Raw genomic sequence first — 16,407 nt, 5'->3', positions numbered from 1 at the left:
GTTTTATAAATATGTATTTTGAAGTAGGCTTTAAGAAAATCTCTTCCCCTATTTTTGTAATTTTTACATTTACATTGTATTTCATAACTTATTATCAAGCATACATTCTCACCTATAAGATGGTGGTAAATTAATACTTTGATGGAATCAATTGCAATTTGTGTGATTTTTATCCATATCCTCCCATAAAGTCACAGATTTATCAAAGGTGCTAGAAGCTTAATTCTAGATCTTTCTAATTGAGAGGCATCTTGCTATATAGTGAAAGACTACTGAACTTGCAAAAGAAAGACCTGGATTCAGATATCCCTTTAAATATTCACTAGCTATTTATGCCTGGATAAATCTCTGAGCCTTGGTTCTCTCATCTGTAAGTCAGGGCTAACAACATCTATAGCATTTTCTTCACAGTTAATAAGTGAAACAAATGAGAATGTATGAAATGTACTTTGAAAACTCTAAAGCACCTTGTAAATATCAATAATTATTACTTTCAACAAAGGTCAATACATCATTTGAGTTGTCCATTTATTATGCCTTACTAATTAACTATGACATCCATTTATATTCATACATTTCCTGTAAATTATTCCTTATTATATTCCACCTACAGTAATCTGGAGATTGTGGTTGTTTCCCACATGATTTGAAAAGGCCTCAAACTAGTGTTTAAAAAAATATGGATTTTTGTGTGAAGGAAAAATTTAGAATCTTTATTGTGTCAAGAATACAATCATCTTCATAAGCAGAGGATAAACTGTGGGAGTAGAAACACCAAGGAAAAGCAACTGCCTGAATACAGCGGTTGAGGGGACATGACAGAGGAGAGACTCTAAATGAACACTCTAATGCAAATATTATCAACATAGCAATGGGTTCAAATCAAGAAAACATGTAATGCCCAGTGGATTTACGCATCGGCTACAGGGGGTGGAGGGGAGGAAAAGAAAATGATCTATGTCTTTAATGAATAATGCTTGGAAATGATCAAATAAAATTTAAAGAAAAGAGAGAGAAAAAAAAGAATACAATCATCTTACCAGTCACCCAGATTGATAGTTTCAGAGTTATCCTCACTTCACTCAGTCCACATAGTCAGATGCCAAGTCATATAATTTTGTAGTGTCTGTCCCTTTCTCTCAGTTTAAAGAGCTACAGAAGTTTGGGGAGGAATTTTTTGCCAGTATTTGGGAAAAGACAATGAATTTGGTTATGGATATGATAAGATGAGGCTGCTTCTAGACAAGAATTGAGGTCAGCAGAGTTTAGGGCTAGAAAAGTAGATGTGAGAATCATAAAAGTGATAAATAAATTAAAAAAAAAAACCTCTGTAACAGCTCTCCTTTACTCTGTTTAAATAAAATCTACCTGTTTCAATCTCCTGCCCCAAGTCTCTCCCTGCCTCCATCCGTTCTCCACAAAATTGCCTGTGATTTTCCTAAAGACAGGTCTAACCATGTTGCTTCTTTATTCAATAAATTCTATCAGCTTTCAGTTACTTCCAGGATCAAATATAAAGGCCCTTGTTTGACATTTTAAAGCTTTTTATTGCCTGGCCTCTTCTTACCATTCCAGTTTCCTTTAATTCCTTTCCTTTCCAAGCACTCTAGAGCCAAGACTTTCTGTCCTACAAAATTAACAAAATCCTGCCATATCACACACTACCCTCCTGTTTCTATGCCTTTGCATTGGCTGTTTCCCATGTGTAAAATGCTTTCTCTTCTAATCTCCAACTCTAAAAATGCCTGGATGAGGATTAAAATTCTCTGGAGATGGTATATTAATTTATATTTATTTATTATATATACTGAAAGCAAGTTGGAGAGAGTACCAGGCACATATTCACATGGCTGGGCATAGCTGATCTTGGTTTGCTACTCAACTCACATCTCTCTGTTCAGGGTCTCTGTTCACTCCCACTGCTTCCTAACCAAGAGACCATGCTTGAACTGCCCTACAGACAAGCCCAAGAGACCTTATCCTCAATCCCTAATTTATATCCCCGGTGATGTCACTCCTTCTGGGTCTCCCTGGTTGGACAGACTTGACCTCTGACCAGATGGTCTGGATCAGAAGCCAGTCAGCCATGAGGTCTCTGGCATTTCTTCCATAGTACACATGTGTGCCCAATCAAAGAGTGAGGTTGAGACTGGAACAAATTTGTTTTAAATTCACATACCTAGTTTCTTTTAGGAAACAGTTGAATGCTGCTTCTTTCAGGAAGACATTCCCAGTTTCTGTTATCCCCTATGGGGTTACTTTCTATCTAATCTGCTTTTACACTGAATGCACTAATTTATATATGTTGTTTATCCTATTATAAAATCCTTATAATAAAAAAATATATACATAAGATACTTCTTATTTGTATTCCCAGGACCTAACATAGTGCTTATCACTTAACAAAAAAGTTTAATGACTCATTAGAAAGTGTCTCATCATAAAAGGGATTCTGCTTGCTTCCTCCTAATTCTAGGCTCAGATCATTGTCCAAACATAGTAACAGTCTTAAGTATTTATGCTAATGGATAAATTAAATAGGTTGATTATCCAAATGTATGCCAGTCTGGCTATTCGGTATTATTCAGCCATTTTTTCTACCCCCCTTCCATCTGGATTAGGCCAATCTCTTTTAAAGTGTATATGAATCTCATGGAGTGGGCTCTACAGTACTCTGAGATTTGGGAAATGAGTAAAATGCCAATTAAAAATAGCATCACTTAAAGAACTGCCCAAAATTTATAAGACCTCCCTCATCTTCCATTTAAATTCTCCATAGCTCTCCCTCTAACAGTGGGCAATCTCTTTGATGTGCATTCATTCTGTTGCTTTGTCCTTTACCATATGCTGATATGAGCTTTGTTGATTAGTCTGTCTGTCTGTCTGTCTGTCTGTCTCTCCCAAAACAAATACTTTCTTATAAATAACAATAAGCATCAGAGTTTTTTATAATCTCTACAATTTATTATGGTGAATTGTGTTGACTGTAAAAAATGTTGGTTGCTACTGAAAATCATTTTCCAAAGGTCTGCTTTTCTCCTATTTTTTTTAAACAGAAACTCCCAAAATATATCTCATCATTATAAGGATGAGACAGTAGGCATAGCAGTCATAGATCTGTGTTTGAATTCCAATTAAGCAACATGAGAAAAGTTACTTTGTAGGTTTTTGATTCTTTATTTTGTGGAGTAAAGAGTTTGAACTGGATAATTTCTGAACTTGGATATTTACATTGTAAGGGTTCTTAAATCCATGATCATCTATATTCAAATAGTCTATGAGACAATGATTTTCTCTATTCTTCTGATGAAGTCTCTTATCTGAGATATCATAAACCTATCCCTTCAAAACTTTTGATAAATTCATTGTTTTTAACACAAATTTCCTCTCTCTACACTTGGCCTACATCTGGAGACTTAGGAGTCACATAACCAATAAAAGATAAAAGTATCAGACATTTTCTCAAGTTCTTCTTACTAACTTTGAAAAAGCAAAAAAAAAAAATCCCAAACCAACCAAAAGGAATGCCACAAAGTTGAAGCAATTACAATTGAATCTACAAAGTGAATGAACTGACACTGGAGAATGATGATCCTTAGTGTGCTCATTCAGAACTACTTTCCCCATCAGGGGGCCACTCTGCAGAGACTCACCAGTGGTCCTTCTCCACTCTCAGCTGCAACAAACAATGAACCTTGACTCTAACCAGCTAGGGGAGTTGGTAGCAAGAACATAAAGGATGCTCGTTCTGTCTAGGGCATCCCATACAAGAGGGAATCCCAAAAATGCAGAGACCAATTTCCAATCCTATATGAAGTAATAAAGCAAAAGGTGCTGATTCAGCCCAGCTGGAGAGCTAAAAAACAGATGGAACTGAGTTGCAGGAAGGGGTATTGTGAGCAGCTAAATTGGGCCTAATGAAAAGAGAACTGAAATCCTACTGGGACTAGTGTTGAATCTTCCAGAAGCAGGGAGGAAGGACCAAATGAAGTTAAAATTAAAATCTCTGATGTGGGAGAAAGTTGAGCTGCTTCATTGGGGTTATATTGATTGAAAGGTAGGGAGGAGAGGGAGAAGGAGAGTGGAGAAAGAGAGAGAATAGAAAAACTTTGGCTCCATGGTGAATATCTCCAAAGAAGCTACAGTCAAGTGGGAATAAGAGAAACAAAAGGCAATAATGCTAAAAGGACATGATGCCTAGAGACACAGAGACGAGACAATAAAAGAGCATAAGTATTACAGAAGAACATGGCAAATCAAAAATCCTGAACACCACAATTCAGGAAATAATATAAAGAAAACTGCCTAGAACTTCATAATCATAAAAATAGCCAATCAAAAGAATTGATGGATTGTCTCTAGAAAAAAAACAAACCCGGCTGATGCTTTGAATTCCAATAAGCCCAGTAGTTAAACTTTTTAATTACAAAGACAAGGAGCAAAATCTGCAAGTGACTAGGAAAAAGACTTTCAAACAGAAAGGAAAAGAAATTTGAGTAACACAAAACTAATTTGCATACACTAGAAATTGCAGAAAGGAATGGAATAAATCAAAAAGCAAAAGAGCTCAAGATGAAACACAAAATTTTATGTCCTGAAAATCTGAGCCTCAAAGTGAAAAAAAGTTCAATAAGAGAGGCACTTGGAATATTCTTACATACATTCACAAACATCTAAACAAGTGGAAATTATCCAATTTACAAACACCCCAAACAACAGAAACACAAGGTAAATAAATACAACTGCCAAAGAAAGAGTAAACAATGAAAAGAATTACCTCATTTCTAGAGATTATTTTTAACATATACACAAATGGAGAAATATATTTGGATAAAAAAAAAGGTTCCATTAAGATATATTTTTAAAATACACATAGGGATAAAGAAGAAAGTAGAATTTAATAAACAGGATAAGTGGCAGTGGAGGAACAGGTACATCAGACTAAAGAGCAAAATACTCCTACCAGTAAATCAATATATTTCATGGGCCTAAATTGCCGACTAGAAGGGAACATAAAATAAAGGAGTGTGGAAGATAGATGGGATTGGGGAAGATAACTCAAGTAGATGGGTAAATAACAAAAGGAAACTAACTCCTGTTGTCTCTCTGCAAGACTACAGGAACTACAGGAGAATAGGAAAGTGAAGTATTCAAATTGAGGAAATCAAAGTGGAAGTTTTCAAAACAATGGAGGAAAGGGATCCTACTGAAGAATACTTCAAAAGGAAAGAAGTATAAGTCTTTCATTGGAGATGGGGACCTTAAAATGAGCCTTAATGTGGGGAGGTAGAAGAGAGAATCGATAGACAAGGAGACCACTTCCTTTGGCAACAGAAAGCCAAACTGGAATGAAAATGTATGGGATGAAGCACATGTAAAGAATTGATAATTAACTTTAAACTTGACAATAGCATGATGAAAAAGAAAATGAATTCAAGAAAAATTGTTATAAACATTTTTTTCAGGTGCTTACTAGGTGTTAGGCATTAGGTTAGGAACTGGGAATACAAATACATTCTAATGGGGGAAGATGACATTAAAAAGAAAGCTGAAAAAGGTAGTAGGGTTGAATAGAGAAAAATACTCAAATGGGGATGACTGAGAAAAAAGTCTGAAAAGTTAATACTAAATCCCAGAGAAGAATGAAAACATTGCTGACTTGGGCATTTTCCTCAAATGAGAAGAACCAGTCACAAGAAGGGAATAATATGGCAGAATAAATTTCTAGTGTGACTAGTTCAGGGATAAAGTAAACTTCTGCACTAAGGAGTCTTAGCATGGTAGAGAAAGTAGAAAGAATCAAGAATGAAGCCTAGAGAGAAATGAAGCCATGGCTAACCTTAGCACTTTCCTTAAGATGAAGATTCTGAGAGGAAGCAGACAGTCAAAGGAATAGTACACGGGCAGAGTATCCTTCTGGTGTGAGAAGTCTGGGGTGACATGGCCTTCCAGGGTGAGAAGGCCATCAACTATCATATACCTGTCATTTCTTTTCAATGCAAAGATGATACCACTCTAGAAAGGAAGTAGTCTAACTCTTAGGTTTTTTTTTAGGGAAAAAAATAAAAGTAAAAAATAAATTTGGCTTTTGAATTTATTATTCAAATGAGAATTTTTAAGTTTAAGAGACTATTTTGTAATATGTATGCTACACATATGTTTACCTTCCGTGGAAGCCAGAAGTGGGGGACACTTACCCATCACACTGAACTCAGACTTATACATGATTCAAGGATACACTAGTTTAAGGTCTTGACATAGGTTAATTCAAGTTAGCAATGGGACCAAAACTAAATTATTTTTATGGGTTCATAATTTACTGGAATAATTAAAATTACTCCAATGCATTCATTTTTTAAAACATATACAAATAATACCTAGAATTAACTGATGAAGAAGGGAAGATCATTCTGAATTTACCTCTTTATAAATATAAATGGAAACTTTCTGGAATTGAAGATCTTCTCCAATACGGCTCCTTTCTACAAGACTAGATGATTTTCAAGGTCACTTCTAAGCCTAAAATTTGGTGATTTTCTGATCTTTTCTAGTCATCTTTTTTGAAAAAATAAAATTTTCAGTTCTGAATTCTCTTCTTTCCTTCTGTCCCCCCAATGGAGAAGGAAAGAAGGATGATACTCATGTATATGAATTCATGTAAAACATTTCCTCATTAGCTTCATTTATTTGTTCGTTCATTCATTCATTCATTCATTCATTCATTCATTCATTCATTCATTCATTCATTCATTTGTTTACTAAACCCCTACCTTCTGTCTGGCAGACGAGTGGTAAGGGCTAGGAAATGGGGGTTAAGTGACTTGCCCAGGGTCACACAGCTGGTAAGTGTCTGAGGCCAGATTTGAATCTAGTACCTCCTGTAGCCACTGAGCCACCCAGCTGCTCCCTCATTAGCTTTATTGAAGGTGAAAGAAATTATGCTTCAATTTGCAGTCAGAGTTCATCAATTCTCTCTCTGGAGGTAGAAAGCATTTTTCATCATAAGTCCTTTGAAATTATCATGGATCAGTGTACTGATTACTATAGCTACGTCTTTTACAGTCAATTACAATACTTACAATACAACGTATTGATGTTACAGAGTACAATATTCTCTTAGCTCTGCTTGCTTACCTTTGTGTTGGTTCATAAAGGTTTTCCAGGTTTTTCTAAAACCATTCTGTTCATCATTTTTTTATAGTACAACTATTCTATCATAGTCATACACAATTTCTTCAGCTACTCCCAAATTGATAGGCATCTTCTCAGTTTACAACTCTTTACTATCTATCACAAAACAAGCTACCACAAATTTTTACTTTACTATCTCTTTGGGATATAGACATAAAAGTGGCACTGGTGCTAGGTCAAAGCGTGTGGAATTTAAAAAATTTTTGGATATAGTTTCAAATTTTTTCCCAGTGTGTTTGAATCAGTTCACAGTTCCAGGAACAGTGAATTAGTGTTCCCATCTTTCTATATTTCCTAGAGCATTTGTCATTTTGAGTTTCAGTCAGTTAGCCAATCTGATAGGTGTGAAATATTACCTTAGAGTTGTTTTAATTTGCATTTTTCTAATTATTAGTGCTTTAGAGCATTTTATATGACTATTGACAGAGTCTATTTCTTCTTCTAAAAACTGATTTCATTTCCTTTGACTACTTATCAAGTGGGAAATGGCTTTTATTTTTTATAAATAGGGTTCATTTCCCCACATTATTGACAAAGGAGATTTTTATCAAAGAACCTTGCTGTAAAATGTTTTCTCCTGGTTCTTGTTTTCCTTCTGATTTTGTGTGAGAAAGATTATTCTATTAAGTTCCCCCCACCCCCATTTCTTTGAGTATATCTTAGTACCACCAACAATTACCCCCTCCCTTTTCTTTTCTATCCCCCTTTCTCCATATCATCTTGATGCCCCAAATATTCCCTATGCGTAATTCTTCTTACTACTCTAATGATGCATATAATTTTTGAGTTACACATTACATTTTCCCCACATATTAATATATATAAATTGATATAAATGTAGTCCTTATAGAAGAGTTTGAATAAAAGAAAAAGATAACATTTTTCTCCTTTTCCCTTTCCTTCATATTTACCTTTTCAGGTATTCCATGCTCTTTTTTCGATATCAAACTTTCCACAGAGCTCTGGTCTTTTCTTTGCAAAAACTTGGAAATCTTCTATTTTGTTGAATGCCCATACTTTCCCCTGGAAGTATATAGTCAGTTTTGATGGATAGCCAATTCTTGGTTGAAGACCCAGCTCTCTTGCCTTTCTGAAAATCATGTTCCATGCCTTACGGTCATTCAGAGTGGAAATTGCAAGGTCTTGTGTGACCCTGATTGACATTCCTTTATACCTAAATTGTCTTTTTCTGGCTTCTTGTAAGATTTTTTCTTTTGCTTGAAAGCTTTGGAATTTGTTAATTACATTCCTGGGGGTTTTCTTTTGGGGATTTAGTGTAGAGGGTGTTCTGTGAACTCTTTCAATGCCTGTATTGCCCCCTTGTTCTAGGGCAGTTTTCTTTGATGATATCTTGTATTATAATGTCAAGATTACTATTTATTTCTGGCAGGCTAATTATTCTCAGATTGTCTCTCCTTCCTCTATTTTCCAAGTCTATCACTTTGTCAGTGAGATATTTTATGTTCTCTTCTAATTTCTTGGTCTTTTGGCTTTGCTTTATTAATTCTTGCTTTTTTTGCAAGATTATTGTCTTCCAGTTGCCTGATTCTGACCTAAATTTAAAGCCTGGTTTTCCTTTTCAGTTTGGTCAAGCTGTTTCTGTAGTTGCGTTTTTTCGTGCTTCATATTGTTGAGTTCCTTTTGCATTATTTCCCACTTTTCCTGCCAGAAGGCTTCCATCTTTTTGATCATTTCCGATTTAAATTCTTCAAGAGTTTGTGGAGAGTTTCCATTTCCTTTGGAGGGTTTCAGAGTATTTGCTTGTGTTTCCTCTTCTATCTCCTCTGTATTTTGTATTTTTTGCTCCATAAAATGTATCCAGTCACCCCCTTCTTCTTGATTTTCTTGGTGTTTGGAGGCTTTTGCACTTCTGTACTGTTTGTCATCTCTATCTGAGTGAGGAGGACTGGCTCTTAGTGTATCTGTCTGATGGTCTGAGGCTTTAGCCCCAGGCAAATTGTCTGTTCTCAGCAGCTACGCTGTCTTCCCGGGAAAGCCCAGGGTCTGCCCGCCCCTGCCTGCTGGCTTTTCAGGTGTTACTGCTCTCAGTTCCCTCCAGTTGCTTCTCCGCTGCCTTACTTCCACGCTCCGAGCCTGGCACAGCATTGTCCTCAAAGTACCTCAGTGCCTTTGCCGGCCCTGAGGTTTCTGTTCTTTCAGAAAACCCTGCACTGTAACCTCTGCAGTCTGTGTTGGATGCCCTGAGACTGGCCCAGGTTACTTTCAAGGTAAGCCCTTCGCCCTTTGGAGCAACCCCTTTGCCGGCCCTGAGGTTTCTGTCCTTTCAGAAGCTCTGAGGGCTCCTGATGGGATTAGGTTCAACTGGTGCCCTGAAGCTGGAACCTCCCTTGAGACTCAGATGGAAGGACCCAGCCAGGGGGCTACAGGCTTCCCCTGTCTCTCTCTGTTTCCCTGCCATCTGTGTTGGGTGCCCCCTGAGACTGGCTCAGGTTGCTTTCAACATGTGCCCTTCAGAATAGCCGGCCCTGAGGCCCTTTTGCCAGCCCTGAGGTTCCCGCTGCTGCCGTGCTCTGGGTTGGAGGGGGATGGGTTCTAGGACCTTCCTTCTGCCTTCCCCTTAGATCCCAGTGATCTAGGATTCTGGCTTTTGGGGGGGCGTACCTTTTGATCTGAGTCCAGAAGGAGGGTTCCCCAGGTCTGTCCTGTTGTTCAGTTTGAATTTCAGTGCCCTAGGAGCATTCAGTTTGTGATTACTAAGGAAGGGTTTTCAGAGGTCTGAACTTTTGCTGCCTCTAAGCTGCCATCTTGACCGGAAGTACCCTTTCCTTCTGATTTTGGCTACAGATGAAACTGAGCATTTCTATTGATTTCTCCCAACTTTGATCCTCTAAAAAACTTTTAAAAAATAACTCAAATAAAATTCTTTTTTTTTTTTAAACCCTTACCTTCCGTCTTGGAGTCAATACTGTGTATTGGCTCCAAGGCAGAAGAATGGTAAAGGCTAGGCAATGGGGGTCAAGTGTCATACAACTGGGAAGTGTCTGAGGCCAGATCTGAACCTAGGACCTCACATCTCTAGGCCTAGCTCTCAATCCACTGAGCTACCCAGCTGCCCCCTCAAATAAAATTCTTAATGGGATAAAAACAACAAAAGTCACAGCCACAGCATTTCATTTTTCTAGCCCAAAACAGCTTAGGAGTATTGAAAGAAAGGTACAGTCTTACCTCAAAGGATCAGAGAATCATATATTTTAAGTTGGGATCTTAAAGGTTATCTAATTCCATCCTCTAATCTTAGAGATAAGGAAACTGAAGACCAAAAAGGTTAAGTTATTTATAGGAAGTTACACAGAAAATAATTGATAATGTATTTGAATTTCGGTTCCCTGACTTTAAATCTGGTGATTTTTCTTATTTGGTTTTATTTGAAGTAAAATTACTACTTTAATTGGAAAAGATTTGGGGTTTCAGGAACATTATTAGTTGCTGCATGGTTCTTTCAAAAGTGTACTTTTAAGAATGCATACCATTTGATCCAGCAATACCACTACAAGGTCTGTATTCCAAAGATTAAAAAAAAAATGGGAAAGGACCTGTTTGTAAAAAAATATTTATAGCTATTCTTTCTGTGCTGGCAAAGAATTAGAAATTAAAGGGATGTCCTCAATTAGGAAATGGTTGAACAAACTGTGGTATATGATAGTGATGGAAAACTATTATGCTATAAGAAATGATGAACAAGATGATTTAAGAAAGAGCTGGAAAGACCTATTAGAATTGATGCAGAGTGAAATTAGCAGAACCAGGACATTACCCACAGTAACAGCAGTATTGTGGAGCTATTAAATGTGACGGACTTTGCTACTAACAGCAATACAATAACCCAGGACAATTCTGAGGGACAAATGAAAAAGAATGCTATCCACTTCCAAAGAAATAACTGTTAGAATATAAATGCAGATGAAAACATATGGTTTATCACTTTGTTTATTTGGGGTTTTTGTTTTATAAGATTATTCATTTACAAAAATGAATAATATAGGAATATGTTTTGTACATGTACAGCCCAGATTGAATTGCTTGTCAATTCTGGGAGGGGGAAGGGAGACAACATGAATCATAAAAATTTGGAAAACTTATGTGCAAGTTTGTTATTAAAATAAAATAAAGATTCAACTAAAAAAAGTATGCTTTTACACTACCAAAACAAAATGCTTTAAAGTCATTTAGTGGTTAGAGAAAAACACATGGTCGGGTCTTTGAATTAAAATAATTAAAAGAGATAAATAATTCTAACTAATAAAATTGAGATTTAAAAAAACCTACAAATTTATATGAATTCTACAGTAGTATACAAATCATACAATCAAATGGGAATTTCATAGTATGAGGGGGGAACAATTTAAATTTGTAGGAAAAAGAGGTCTAGAATCTTAAGGGAGATGATAGAAAAAAGTAGATATGAAGGAACTAGCACTTTCAGATTTCAAATTATCATATAAAACAGTAAAAGCAGATCAGTGAAATAGGTTAGATATCAAATTCAGTAACATATTTGTCAACAATCCTAAAAATATAGCCTACTATGGAAATAACTGCTTATTCAACAAGATCATATATGAAAGTTAGAAAACAATTTGGCAGAAATTATATTTTGACCAGCATCTATACTATATATAGCACAAAAGCCTCAAAATGGAAGTATAACCTGAATAATATAAAGATCAGATCATTTTAAAATATGAAAGAGAAGCAAATCAAGTACTTTTCACAGTTAAAGCAACAGGGTGTATTAACTAAATAAGGAAAAGAGGCAAATACAAAAGATAAAAGACAATATTTTGATTTTACATAAAATCAAAAAGTTCTTGTACTAACAAAATCAATGAAAATGGTACATAAGGGGTGAAAAAAAATCTCTGGATCAAATATTCCGATAAGGGTCTGATATCCAAGATATCTAGGGAGCTAACATAAAACATAAAAGATGAAGAACTAGGCCTCAGGATATAAATAAAAGGTATGAACAAATAATTCTCAAAAGAAGAATCTCTATCAACAACCATATAAAACATTGTTCCAAATGTTAATAATAAGAAAAATTCAAAACAAAACAGATCTGTAGATGAGTTTCATCTCATACCCAGCAAATTGGCAAAGATGACAAAAGAGAGAAATGTTTGAAGGGCTGGTTGTTAATGGAATTGTGAATTTGTCCAACTATTCTGGAAAGGAATTTTTATTATGCTAATAAAGTAACTAAAAGGCTCCTACGCTTTGATCTAAAGAGTCTACTAACAGGCATATATTCAAGGACTGAAAGTAAGAAAAAAATGTTTCACATATTCCAAAATATTATATGGTACTGTAAATATATCTTTTAAGTAAATGGGAAGAGAGAGAGAGAAGAGTTCTGAAAGTAGACAGGAAGCCACAAGGTAGACAGTAGAGTAAGGATTTGTTCATAAATAGAATGGCTTGAGATAGTGGACTAGTATACTACCATTTTAGGTCTCAAGATACAGACCATTTCAGGAAGAAATACAACATTTCTATAATTAGCAGTTGTACATTAAAATAGAACCCAAAAGTGCCTTATAAAGTTTCTTCTGTTAAAACAAACATCAAATTATTAGAAAAAATGACAAAACAAACATACCAACTGTAAAATGTAAGATGAATTAAGTAAAAGAATTTTATTTAAGAAACATGTATCAAAATGAATTTGTATTAGAAATCACCCTAAAATATTGGTACTAGAAGAGACCTTAGAAATCATGTGTTCCAACTTCCTTATTTTTCAGATTAGGAAATTGATGCCCAAAGCAGTGAGTAACCAAGGCCAGAGCTCCTACAATGTACCAAATCTACCATGAAAAACAGTCAATGAAAGCCTAAGTTCTAACTGGCAAACAAAAAGAGATGTAAACAGAAGTGTATCTATAAAAATATTTCTAAGATTCAACTCAAAAATAAGGAAACTCTCATGTTTTCCTTTTCTAAAGCAAAGAAAAAGGTTTCTTACCTTAGCAGTTTTAATATAGTGACTCAAAACTTCTGCTCTGATTTTTAATGTCTGTGCATGAAGGATCTCTCTAACCACCCAAAAGCTTACCTAAAACAAAAACAAAGACAGTTGCAGAGAAAGACTTTTATTCAATGCATATAAGATTAAATCCTAAAAATTAATCTATTTCCTAAATAATGATATAATCTAACACAAAAAGCTTTGTAGTTGGTTGGGGTCAAAGAGTTTAGGTTTGAATTCCTTCTGCTTTACCTACCTGAAAGTCATATATTTACCAACCTTGGACCACAGATTTAGGTATAGAAAGGATCTCGGAGATCATTTAGGTCAGTCTATTAATTTTACAAATGAAGATATGGGAGACCCAGTAGGTCAAGTGATTTCCCCAAGGTTACAAAGGAAGTCTTTAAGGTGTGATTGAATTTAGGTTCTCTGATTCCACAGCCAGTGTCCCTTCTATCAGACCACATATTCTACCTTGTTAGAAGCAATAATAATAATAGCTCTATATAGCATTTCAAGGTTTGCAAAGCACTTTAAAAATATTTCCTCATTTTATTTTTTCAATCGTCCTAGGACAAGAATTGTATTATCCTAATTTTACAGTTGAGGAAATTGAGATAGACAGCAATTAAGTGATATAGTCAGTCTCACAACTCACTTAACACTTAAAGTGTCTGATGATGGATCTAAACTTAAATCTTCCTAAATTTAGGCCAAACACTATTATCCATGTGCTACCTAACCACTGCTAGACAAACAAAATAATGTATATGAAAACTGTCAACTGCAAGTCACAATTTAAATGTGATAGACTAAAGAATCACAGAATCTCAAAGTTTGAAGGGACCTGAGCAACGATTACATTTCAACACAGAATTCTCTCTTCTTCTTCATCAATTAATAATCATCCACACTGTTGTTAAAGACCTCTGATGCTGAGGAACCCATTAATTCAAAAGGCAGCTCATTCTGATTTTGCAATGCTCTCTTAAAAGGGCATTCCTTACAGTGAATTTAAATTTGCCTCTTAGCAGAGTTTCTAGTTCTGCCTTCTTGGGGAAGGGGGGGGGGGTCAAGCAAAACAAGTCAAGTTTCTTGAAGAAACTTATCCCACTTCCAAATGTCCCTACTAAAATTTCCTTTTTTTAAATTAAACATCCCCTGTTCTTCTCCCAATCCTTAAATGGCAGAGGCCCTTCGGGAGTCTAACTGCTTTCTTTTGGGATGTTCTACAAATTATTGAGGCTCTTCCTTAAATTCAATGCTCAGAAATGAACACAACATTCTAGACTCAACATAAACATGACCATAGTAAGGAAGATTGGGACTCTCATTCTCATTGCTCTTAGATACTACTCCTTTTGTAATGTAGCCTAACCTCCTCTTAGTTTTTTTGGCTACCTTGTTTTTTTGGCTACTCTTTAATCATACAGAGCATGCAATCTACTAAAACACTCTTTAGATGAATTGCTGTCGGGCCACCCCTTCCTGTGCCCCTTTCTCCTACTGGTGAATTCTTGCCACAACTTCATTTTGGGGGAGAGGCCCTAGGAGAGTCATCCTTTCTTCTGGTTCTGCTTTTCTTTGGCCTTTACCATTGAACCTCAGCTGCCTTCTTATCTTGGAACTTCCCTCAGAATTTGTGCGGCCTTTTATTCCTGGAACTTCTCTGTTCTTCTGTATTCCTACTGTTTCTCCTACTGATGAATTTCTCTCAGAGTCCTTATTTTGGGGAGAGGCCCAAGTCACAATCCTTAATTTCTACTGATTCTGCTTCTCACTCTCCAACCTTTTCCAACATGCTCCCAAGTGAGTACTTTCCCCTTCTCTTTTTAACTCTTTTATTTGTTTTCCTCTTAGAATACAAGCTCATTAAGGAAAGGGAATTGCTTTCTGCTTGGATTTGAATCCCCATTACTTCCCTACAGTACCTGGCACAGAGTTGACACTTAATAAATGCTTTGCTGACCAATTGACTATATACCCAATTATCCATATTATATAACTCAAAATTTCTCACTAAAGCTGAATAGAATGAACAGTTTTACAAATATTTTCAAACATGAATATTTACCCTTAGAATGATGGTTAATGATATTAAAGGGAACTCAAATGATTAGTCCAAGACAACTTAACTAAGTTCATCTGCTGAATGTTTATCATTTTCCTCTTCTAAGTTTTAATCAAAAGGAAATAAAATTATATTCAAATAAAATGTTTTGAAGAGTAATAAATGAGATTATAAACTCTTACATTTGTCTCTATGGAATATCCATTTTTTCATTGTTATTTACATGTTTACAATGAGAAATATGAATATGAAATAGTTTTCTTTTCAAGTATAACTAGTTGGTACAGTCAATTGATCTCTGGGTTTGGAAATGGGAAGACCTGAGTTCAAATCCAGATTTAAATACTTACAGGCTCTGCAACCCTGGGCAAGTCACTTAACCTCTCTTTGCATTCATTTCTTCAATCATAAAATGAGAATATTAATAATAGCACCTACCTCTACCAGGGTTGTCATGAGAAATCAAATGGAGCTTATTTAACACAGAGCCTAGTACATAACAAGTGCTATAAAAATCCTTATTTACTTTCTTACTTAATTTTTAAATGCAACTTCTTATTTGAGGCTTGATTGCTTATCTGTCAACCTCAGTTATTTGGAATATAAGTAGTTAACTGGAAATAGACAAAAGAGATAAATTTTTATATCCAAATTAAATGCTACAAATTCTATTCTGAAAAGGTCTTTATTCTTTACTTTTAGTAGAGACCTCTAGCATTCCTTCTCAACTTTTACTAGACAGTGAGTGCTGCTTTACAAATAGACTATATTTGCAAAGACTGTTGTGAACATAATAGCATTGCAGTAAAACTAGGTGTTTTTAGAAGCAATCCCCATTAATGATGTGAATGAAATTTTATTGTTGGCTAATACCTTGCAAGTTCTAAAACAAAAACTAAAATGTTGATAAAATAATAGCTCCATATTTATATATTACTGAACTATATAAGTTCCTATATATATATAAATTTATATGAAGCACTTATATTAAGCTAATATTAATGTTTTTCAACTTTTAAATTTCTAAATGCCATAGTATGTCTTTGGCTACTCTAAAGTAACAGTAATATATAATTGGGGGTGGGGGGAGTCCTGGTTTTCTGATATTATAGTAAATTCTGACTTTTGCTCAAAACAAAATATGGCATCTTCT

At 35.3% G+C, this 16,407-nt stretch overlaps 1 protein-coding gene across 14 annotated transcripts in view; it reads right to left on the bottom strand.

Annotated features, from left to right (window-relative positions):
* The window catches only part of RALGPS2 (Ral GEF with PH domain and SH3 binding motif 2), a 293,091-nt gene that overhangs the window by 93,660 nt on the left and 183,024 nt on the right, over positions 1 to 16,407 (bottom strand). For all 14 annotated transcript variants that reach the window (XR_008915850.1, XM_056814143.1, XM_056814144.1 and 11 more), the window contains exon 6: positions 13,178 to 13,267. Coding sequence is in view for 13 of the 14 variants with exons in the window: in XM_056814143.1 (XP_056670121.1) it covers positions 13,178 to 13,267 (90 nt within the window). In the remaining variant the exon portion in view is untranslated. The remainder of the gene's footprint in view (positions 1 to 13,177; positions 13,268 to 16,407) is intronic.

This window comes from Monodelphis domestica, chromosome 2, assembly GCF_027887165.1.
Source record: "Monodelphis domestica isolate mMonDom1 chromosome 2, mMonDom1.pri, whole genome shotgun sequence".
NCBI lineage: Eukaryota > Metazoa > Chordata > Mammalia > Didelphimorphia > Didelphidae > Monodelphis > Monodelphis domestica.
The sequence above is the reverse complement of the archived record's forward strand: the minus strand, read 5'-3'. Positions and strand labels throughout refer to the sequence as shown.